Source organism: Phyllostomus hastatus, unplaced genomic scaffold (assembly GCF_019186645.2).
Source record: "Phyllostomus hastatus isolate PE091 unplaced genomic scaffold, TTU_PhHast_1.1 phas_scaffold_78, whole genome shotgun sequence".
NCBI lineage: Eukaryota > Metazoa > Chordata > Mammalia > Chiroptera > Phyllostomidae > Phyllostomus > Phyllostomus hastatus.
The window spans coordinates 58,355,427-58,365,409 of NW_025334041.1; the positions used below are offsets into that span (position 1 = coordinate 58,355,427).

A 9,983-nucleotide genomic window follows, 5' to 3' on the forward strand; every position below is an offset into this window, starting at 1 on the left:
CTCATCAAGCTGCTTCTATAGTCACTAAGGCTGAGATAATGGCTTTGTACACTGCTCCTGTGTCAAATGCAACACATGATTCCTTGAGCCTCTTAAATGAGGAAGTGTATCAAGAGAAGTTGCCCTATAAAATAGCATGGCCTTAGACATGCTTGCTGCATCACAAGGCAAAGTACATGCCCTAGCTAGGGCTGAACGCTGTGTGTGCACCCCAGATGTCCAGTGAGACCCATGCTATGGAACACCTAACAGGTGATCCCCTGCAGGAATGATGGGCATCCTTAACTACTGAATGGTGGTGAGTCATTGCTGTCTTGGGCAGCAGTGTTTGTGTTCTGGTTGCATGTTGTTGCAGCTTGTACTGCTATTGCAGCATTTGGGTGCAGGGCTCTGCTCTGCTAGCTAAGGGATCCTTGTGGAAGACATCCCTTACACAGATTATATGGTGAGGAACCCTGAAGTGGTGGAATGTAAGGAAAATGGAGTCAGTCAGGCTTCCAGACCCAGATATCCCAGGAACTGGGACTCAGCAGTGTTTCTACAACTGTGCTTAAGGGCCCACATGTGCAGAATCAAGGTTTGTTATCTGTTATATAACCAGTAATAGTCTATACTGACACCCAGCCAGCTTTGTATGCACTTAGTATATAAAGGGGTTGGAACTTTCCGCAGTGCAACTCATGGCTTGTGCTGTGTGGGGATAGCCCCACCTCAGAATAAAGGCCTGTCAGAACAGACATCCCAACATCTCGGGCATTTTCTTCTGTCTGCCCAAATCTCATGTGAACCTGCCTGGCCTTGAATGACTGCAGGACAGGAGTGTTGGGGCAGGAAACAAAATGAGGTGAGAACAAGCAAAATTCAAGAAACATTTTATTAATACTAGTGATTTTACTCTGGGTTTTTGTACAGAGAACTTTCAAATAATTATAAACTTAGAGTAAATGTTTGATTAAATAAAACCTTAAAAGCGTTCCTTATGGTCAAATTAGAATTAAAACAAAATTATCAGATGCTGTGGCAGGAAAAGAAAGCCCCATAAAAGTTTCTATGCTCTGTAGCTTCTTTGATAACCAGTGCTCTCTGTAACACCTGCAAGATTTGTCAGGACAAAGCTGAGTAAAAGTTATTTTTAGGTAAAGAGCTGGATAGCAGACATTACGAAGGTAACCGTTATTTCAAGGCCAAAATACTGACCTTTCTTTCGCTTCTGCATGCTTGCTTGCTTTAGCAAATGAATCCCCCTACTCCTTTTTGCCTTGTAACAAGTATTTAAAGGAAACTTCAACAGGCCCAGGTTGCTGAGAGAATTTGGGAAATTTAACCCCTCTGAGCCCCCAGATAATAAAGTTTGTGCTTTGTTATCTCCCCGCGTGTGAGTGATTTTCCAAAACAATGCCAGCACTGATTGCCAGCAATCATCCCTCCTGATGGCTGGAAAACTGAATCAAAGTCATGGAAGGTACATGTTAATGAGGGTAGGCTATGCTTGGAGAAAGCTGGGTCTTTTCAGTATTTACTCCTTGTTTACTTCATCACCATTCTCCTCTCTGAGCTTGAACATGGGAATCTGCTGACCATCCTTGAGCTCTAACAAGACCTCTTGAAGGTGCCACCTGAAAGAAACCAAAAGTAACCCAGAAAACACTGGCAAATAACATGGTCATAAAGGAAATAAAGCTCTAGCCAGACAGCTCAGGTGGTTGGAGCATCGTCCCAATATGCCATGGTTGAAGGTTGGATCCCCTGTCAGAGAACATTGATTGATACAAGAATCAATCAATGAATGCATAAATAAATAAATGGAACAGCAAATCAATGTTTCTAAAATTAATAAAAAAGTAAAAACTGTAGTTGTTTAAATACTGTCTTCAAATTTTATACACTATTATAACTTTAGGTTTACATAAGGTTTTAACATTTTATTATAGGCTCTCATTATTTAACCAGCATCATTGTTGAGGCAAGTTTAACAGTGAAAGGCTGATGGGTGAATTGAAGGGGCATCAGGAAAGAGAAGGAGCACCTTATTCCCCATTTCCTAATTCACTCTGACCTTCAATTAGTGGAGGCCAACTCCTCCACTAATCCCAGGCTTTGGAGTCAATGAGCCTAGGGGTAGGTACATGGGAGCTGCCTAAGGGCTGTCTGTCACTTTTGTCCTAGGGAATTACAACACATCCTGGCTAAATAACTAACATCTCAGAGAAGCTTGGCAGGAGTGCTGAGTGAATATAGCTATTGGCAACCAGACAAGAAAAACAAATTAATGGGTGGAAAGCTTATATAAAGAATGTATCGAATAATCCTGGAACAGGAAACCATGTCTTTATTTGTAATCATTGAGGCAGTAGTTTTAGAAGCTGTAACATTATCGAAGACCAACACTATACCTGTTAAGTTCTTGAAATTCAGTAGAGTAAGGAGTGGACAATCTAGCAAATTGCATTGGTTAAAATGTCTGACCTAAGCTAAGAGCCAAAACACTGGCTTGCTGCCCAGGCTGTGAAACTTTTCAAACTTTGAAAAAGTACTTCATATTACCAAAATTATGTAACTACAAATGAAAATGGGAATCAGGATTGTTCCCATCAGAAGGTTCTTCTATTCCTCCATACCCACCCATTTTCCCATACCTGTTAAAGGGACCATCTCTGGATGAGATAACATAGAGATGGCCCGCTGATCTGGATCCAGAGACAGGAATCTTCAACTGTGGATGTAAAATGAGATATGTTGCTGTCCTCTTAAGAGATGACAGAATGATACTTTCTAGAGCTAACCCTATAAAAACTAGTGAAAAAAACCTGGAAAATTCACCTGGCTTTCTATCTGGCTTCCTCCAAATGTTCTGCCTTTCTTTGAATGGTTTGATGAGGTCAAGAGCAGTCCTCTTATTTGGCAAAGAGACCTTATGTGTCAAACAAAATGCTCTGAGAACTTGCAATGATTATTTTAAAATCCAGTTAATATCAAGAACATGCTAAGTGAAAGAGCCTTGCCCAACAATCTATAATTAATGATTCCATGATCTAGAACAGGATAAAGCAGGATAAAGTACACTGGGAAAAAATCTCAGAAAAGTGATTGCCTCTCCTGGGGCTGCAGGATGTGAGAAGGGACCAACTGGAAACAGCATGAGAAAATTGTAGGGTGATGGGAATTGTCTACATCTAGGTAACAGCTTGCAGTGTATTTGTTAAAAATCAAGTAGTACACTTAAATTTGTACCTTTCACAGAATGTAAATTTTACCTCAAAAATGGGGCTGTAAACAAATATTAAACTTTAGATAAATGATATACATGCTCATGTGTGTGAAATAAAGTATATGAATGTCTGAAAATAAAGTGTTCGTGGAAAATAAGAAATATGGCTAAATGAATAGGTATGGAGTAAAACAAATACAGCAAAATACTAAGTGTAGAATCCAGGTAGCTACTATATGGGTTCCACAGCATATATTATTTTTTCTGTATGTTTAAAAGTTTTCATAATAAAGTAGAAAAAAAGACAAAAAAAGTCCAGTGTTTAAAACAGAAAACTATTACCAGCAAATTGGTACATACTTTGACCTAGACCATGTAGAACAGGCTTTAAGGAAAATATATAGTCTCGTTTGGGAAAGACAAGATCTTGGTTATTCATCTTCACTAGTCACCACAGGCTGGACTCATAACATGTGGATGGGTATTGCCCAGATGCCACCATGCCTTGAACCTGGGGAATCAGCCTGGGAACCTGAGTGAGCTGATAGGTGTTTGCTAAAGTTCTCATTTAGAAAAGTATTGAATGCAATAGTTTTTGTTTCTCAGTGAAAACTGAAGAGAATTTGAACCTTGTGAAGGGGACACAATGTTGTAACAAGCCCATCACAAGGCATTTCCCAGGTAACTTCCTGTGCCCCAGGTAACAAGCAAAGGTACTTACTTTCATGGGTTAAAAGATGATATATTTCATCCACAGCAAATTGCCACCAAGAGAAAGAACTGCTTTGGTACACACACATTTATGTTTTCCAAAATTGTCTCATTTATTTAAACATACTTTAAAGAAGACAGACTTGGGGATGGTGGCTCCATACCCTAAGTCACACTAAAGTGATTCTTTAGAGTTCCATTTTTGGAATCAAACTACAGCTCTTCTCAGGGAATTATAAAATCAAGCAACAAAACACACATTGAGCATTTCTGGGTTCTAAAAGAAAACCTAAAACAGGGGTGGTGATAAAAGGGCAGAAGTAAGTAGGATTTTGTATAACAGCAAACACAAAGGGATCAATGTCTCAACTTTGAACAGTTGTGCCTCTACTGGTAATCCCTAGTGACAGCTTTACATGGTAGCTTTACCTATCCCAAATCCTTTCTCCAGCTTCCTCCCAGACTCTCTCTGGATTCTGGTGGCCCCATCCTCTCCTTCAGTAGGCACCTAACCTACAGTTCTCTGGGGGCAGCATGTTACCTGGGCATCAGCAATGTCCACGAAGTTGTACTTGTCAGTGAGTTGAAGATAGTGAATGTTGAGAGGAGTGCCCAGAGCTTTCAGAGCCTCAGAGTGGCTATGCAGCTGCTCCAATGCCAACTGGTAATAGGAAGCCCTGGAAAAAGTTTCTAAGTGGGAAAGACAATTGTTTTAATTTTGTTTTTATTTATTGAACTTGGTCAGGTAGACTCTCTATGGAAAGTTAAATGATACAATTCAAGTGACACAGGGAAACAGAAACAAATATGAAATTTATGGATGGAAGAATAAGGGACAACCTACTCTAAACTATCCATTTTAAAGACTCTAAAACCAAAGTCTACAAAATCAGGATCTGTGGAGATGTGGCAGATGATACTGTACAAGATACTTAACTTTTCTGTGCCTCAATTTTTTCATCTCTTATTTCTTCATCTAAGGCGGGGGTGTCAAACTCATTTTCACTGGGGGGCCACATCAGCCTGACAGTTGCTTCAAAGGGCCTAATATAATTTCAATTCCTTAACAGTTAGGAAGTAGTTACATTTATACAATCCTAAAATTACATTTGGCCCTTTGAAGGCAACCATGAGGCTGATGTGGCCCCCAGTAAAAATGAGTTTGACACCCCTGATAAAGGGTTTGATCAGATCTTCAATAACGCTCCTTTGGTTCTCAAGACCTAGGATACCATGATTTGCCAGAAGTGACAACGCTAGTTCAAGGCAGAGCTGGGGCCAGAACCTATGACTAACTTCTAAACACTGCTTCTTCCACTAAGATGAAGATCCTGATAAACCAGCATAAAATAGACCCTAACATCACTAACAAGAAAACCCTCAGGCCAGAAATAGGACATTAAAATACTAGTTTTCAAGTTTACAGGTTTATGTAGACATTTTATGCAGATAAAACTTATAACCTGCTTTGTTTCAGGTACTTTTCTTAGCCCAAAGTATAATGCAAACTCCAGGAAACACTTCCCTAAAGGTGTACGTACCATAGCCAGAAACAAAAGTAGGCTGGCTTCTCAAGGAAGGTTTTTGGCTTGACAAGAAAAAGCCTCCCTCTTATATACCCAACCACATAAATGAAAGGGAAAGGCACTTTGAGCCTAAAGAGGCAAAAGAAAAGACCCCTCCTGTTCTGCTTCTCAGGAATGCAACTGTAGGGGATGCTATTGATGGAGGAACTCAAGAATTGGAAAATTTTAGTTTTAAGTAACGGCTAATAAGGTTAATAGGCTTAGTAATTAATTAATGCATGTAAAAAGTTATTGTTTCAGGAACTGAAGATATGACCCACCCTGACTCCAGGAGACCACAAGCAATTTCACATTGGTGTCCCAGAAGGTCAGCAAGCAATCAAGTGGTATCAGAGGTATTGTGTTCCAGGGAGAGATATTCCACAGTTCAGGACACAGATAAAGAACCACCTGTCAATGGAAGCTTTTATCTAATTAACCTTTTTCCTCAATCCCAAAATCCTATACTTCTTTATCCCTGAATTCCAAACCTTTAACCTACACTTTTTTCTCCTTACAAAAGAGTTTGGCTTGAAATGTACAATGGTCTTTTAGGAGACATAACCCACTGTCTTCTCAAATTGCTGACCATTGGAATAAAAAGCCTATAAAGATTCAATCCCTTTCTCTACTTATTGGTTCTGGTAGTGATAGACAACATGAATGCTAACTTTTCTGGTTTCACTGTGGGAGTGAACAATGTGCCAGCCTTGACAGGAAAAGGAGTAACAGATGCTGGGTCCAGACAGTTAAACTTTATTGAGGATTTCCATGCCTAGATATTGTTCTCAATATTTCACATATCTTAATGATTCTCTCCATCTCACAGGTTGTGAGGTTTATTTTCACAGGTTCATGCATAAACACTAATATTAACACTCATCACACAGATAACTGAGGCCCAGAAAGGTGAACTCCTCTATAAGGCACACAACTAGTCAAAAGCTGGAGCTGAGATTCAACTAGTTGGCTGTTAAGACTAGCTGGGCTGTTTATTGGCTGACTCCAGCTTCCTAAGTGGGAAAGGCTGTTAATCTCCCAATCTGTAAAAGGCACCCATTCCTGTCTTGTTTTGCCTCTCTACTCCTTTGACAGAAGGGAAGGAATGTTGAACTACTCCAGTCTGAATTATCCCTGGGAATGCTCTTCCTAGGTCAGCTCTAAACTCAAGGGCCTCTGGGCCAACTGAAAGAAGATCAGAAAGAATGGTTGGAGAGGTGACTATGTTCTCTTTGGCTGACTGTTGGTGATTTTAACATTCCAGCAGGAAGTGAAAATGCTGTTGAGTCAGGGTGAAGAGCCAAGCTGGCTCTTCATGACGCTTCAAAGAAAGTCATTCTGGAGAAAAAAAACAAAATAAAACAAAACAAAAAAAAAACTGCTACGGCTTCACAACTAGCAGCAACTAAATGACCTTAAATGTCCTGGTTGCTCACAATAACTGTGGCTTGTCTTTACAAATTCAAATTTCAATGCAGTGAGACCAGAAGCCACATCTGTCAAGATTTTGCCATCCTGGACTCTCCTTTCATTTTCTACTCTTACCAGAGACATACCTTGCTCAAGTCCCCTCCTTCACTACACCAACATTAAAGAATGGCAGGGCAAACAGGCTGAGAACACTTGAGAAATACAGCCAGTTTTCCCCACCTGTAAACCATCAGGTATTCCCCCCTGCTCTAAGTTCTCTATAATCTCAGAAATCTCAGATCTCCTGTGCCTGTCCCACTTTTTACAAACCTTCCGGTGCAAACAAACTGGTTCCTTTTATTTGAAACTGAGGTTCCTAAGAAAATTGGGATTATAGTAAAAGAAGGAGGCTACAGGGAATGGAATGATATACTGGTTTCTAGAAATAGCCCTCTCCTACTTTCTTCTCTGCAGAAAGCATCTGAAGTATTTCCTTTGATGGAGGAACAAGGATAAGAGAGGTAGGAGGAGGCCATGCCTCAGGCAGTTTGCTGGATACTTACTTTGTACAAGGTAATACACAAGAGCACAGCCCCCACTAGTCATCACACTGGTAAAAAATACCAGTTTTCCCAGAGGCACTGGCATCCTGATTCCTAGAAATTTAAAAACAAAAGATTTATTGTTAGATTCAGGTTTGTGTGAAGGGGCTTTGCCTGGACTGGGCCCCAAAGGGTAAGAAAAGCAAAGAAGAAGCTAGCAAGGGGCCACCTTTCCTCTTTCCTTCCTTTCGGAATGCCAGGGCTGGTTCTGAAGCCAAAGCAAAGGTGCCCTTCTAAGGACCAAATCCAGGACCCAGGGCATAGAGGTGATGGCTGAGCACAGAGCAAGCACTCAGTACAGCCCTAGGTATGTGTGGAGGGTTAGCCCAGAATTCTTATCTTGCTCCAGATCACATTTAGTCATCTCCTTGTAAAACAGATACATGATAGGAGGCAGTGATAGTTGAGGACAGAACCCAATCTGTATGCCAAGTCCTGCATTGCCCTGGAAGCACAGCCAAGAAGTACAGCCAAGAAGCAAAGTCACTTTGTGTCATGTCACCTGGTAAAGAAGCTTATCCTTTTACAGCAATAGCTAATCTTGTGAGCTTTCAAATGGGCCCAAGTGGTCACTGACTGCTTTCTTTTGTATCTGGAAGAGTGTTCTATCCCTGAGACTATTGTGAGAAAAACTCAGTTCTTCTTGCTGACACAGTAAAGAATTCCAGATCAGCAAGCCAGTTAGCATGCAAGGAGGATTTATTAGTATGTCCTCAGGGAAGAGAGTGGGCCCTGCTAAAGTGAAAGAGAAGGGCACAGGCAAAAGCAAGGGCAGCAAGGCATCAGGTCCTTTGTCCTGAGGACTAGATAGTTAATGGGATGGTGTCAGGGAGTTACACATTGATTGGTGGGTAAAGGTGGTGCCAGCTTCCCCTGGGGGTATGTGACCACTTAAATGTAGGTATGTGTGGAGGGTTAGCCCAGAATTCTTATCTTGCTCCAGTACACATTTAGTCAGTCACTTGTTGTAAAACAGATACATAATAGGAAGCAGTTAATTAAAGTTGAGGCAGTTACCCAAAGATATTTATGGGCTCTTTCTGTTAGCACTAGGGACCCCCCTCTTAAAACAGACAGTGACCAGAGGCAAGCAATTAACTAAAGCTATTTTATGAGCTTCTTCTTTGGGCGCTGTGGACCCTCTCCTCTTCCTCCTTCTAGACCTTGGGATGAATACACAGTATCAAAGGCTTTCTTTCTTAGATAGTGGAAATGACACACACAGAATTTCAAGAGCTCCTCTCCTCCTATGCTGTTATGATATTTCTTGTGATGTTCAGAACACCTGGTAATCTTATCAGACCAGGCTCAGGACTGCTGAGTTAGTGGGTTAAAACATGTCTCCCTTCTCTGTACTTCGGTTTACTATCTATCATTCCTAACAGGATGAGGAAACTGTGGTTATGACTTTCAGGCTGAATGAACAGATAGAGAGGAGCTAGCTTAGCAAATTCAAGTACTATACCCACCCCACATAACTCTTGTCCCATGAAGGCCCAGGCAGGACTAGGAGTAGCATGTCGGCCTTGATGTGTCCAATTATACTCCTTCTTGGAGACTATTTAAACAGGCTCAAACCTGGATCTGAATCGTTCTATAAAATACCCAACCATAAAACAGAGTAAGATACTGGTTTATATCAGGGGTCACAATTCAAAACCCCACAGAGCTAGAAAAGTCACATAAATGAGAGCAGATATCTGGGCCAGATTTAGACGAGCCTTTTAATTTTTCCAAAAGTCTTTTATGTAAAATTGCCTAAATTCTAAAATTTGACAACCAATTAAAAACAAAAACTAAAAAAGTGCATCTGTGAATCAGATTCTTTCCGGGCATCCTTACCTTAGGTGAGAAAAATTCCTTTACCTTTACTGACGTTTCTTAAAAAAAAAAAAAAAAATTTGCTGATATGGAAATTCCAAGTTTAGATAAAGAAAAAGATGACCATAAGTATTTATGCCCTGCACATTTAACCTTAGATTTTTATTACCTTCTTTAAAAAACAAAGTCCTTGATGTGACCTAATGCTAGTTCCTCCAGTGGCTGAATCTGTGAATCAAAGTACCTTCTTACCATCTGCTTCTCTGCTTTCAAGGATATGGAGAGTAATAACAACTGTCTACCTATTATTTCTGGAATGTGAAGGTAAATTAACCCATAAGAAGGCCTGTTAGAAAAAGTTTCTCATGTGGATATTTGTTTTGGAAACTAATAATTAAACACACCCTTGAATAGTGCTAAAATTGACTAGTTTTATACAGAAATTACCTTGAATCCAGGTTTACGTATATAAAGAATTTTGATGAACTTATAAAATTAGGCAGGGTTAAGTTTTAGCTCCTTTACATTATTCATTTATTATACTGTTTTGTTCAACTAAGAAAACGCACCTGAAACCCCAAATATACTGCAACTGCTATAAGAGTTTCAGCTGGTGCTCTATAGTATGCAAGAATGTCAAAGCAGAGTGTGAAGTCAATTAAAATA

The 9,983-nt window shown here is 40.2% G+C and overlaps 1 protein-coding gene across 1 annotated transcript; it reads right to left on the bottom strand.

Annotated features, from left to right (window-relative positions):
* Positions 1-860: 860 nt before the first annotated feature.
* Positions 861-9,065, bottom strand: LOC123812169 (cytochrome c oxidase assembly factor 1 homolog). Its single transcript, XM_045828872.1, has 5 exons — positions 8,966-9,065; positions 7,458-7,550; positions 4,461-4,609; positions 2,637-2,713; positions 861-1,616 (listed from the first exon to the last, which is right to left on the bottom strand). The coding sequence occupies exons 1-5, from the start codon at positions 8,970-8,972 to the stop codon at positions 1,517-1,519; spliced, it is 426 nt and encodes a 141-aa protein (XP_045684828.1). The 5' UTR covers positions 8,973-9,065; the 3' UTR covers positions 861-1,516.
* Positions 9,066-9,983: the final 918 nt, after the last annotated feature.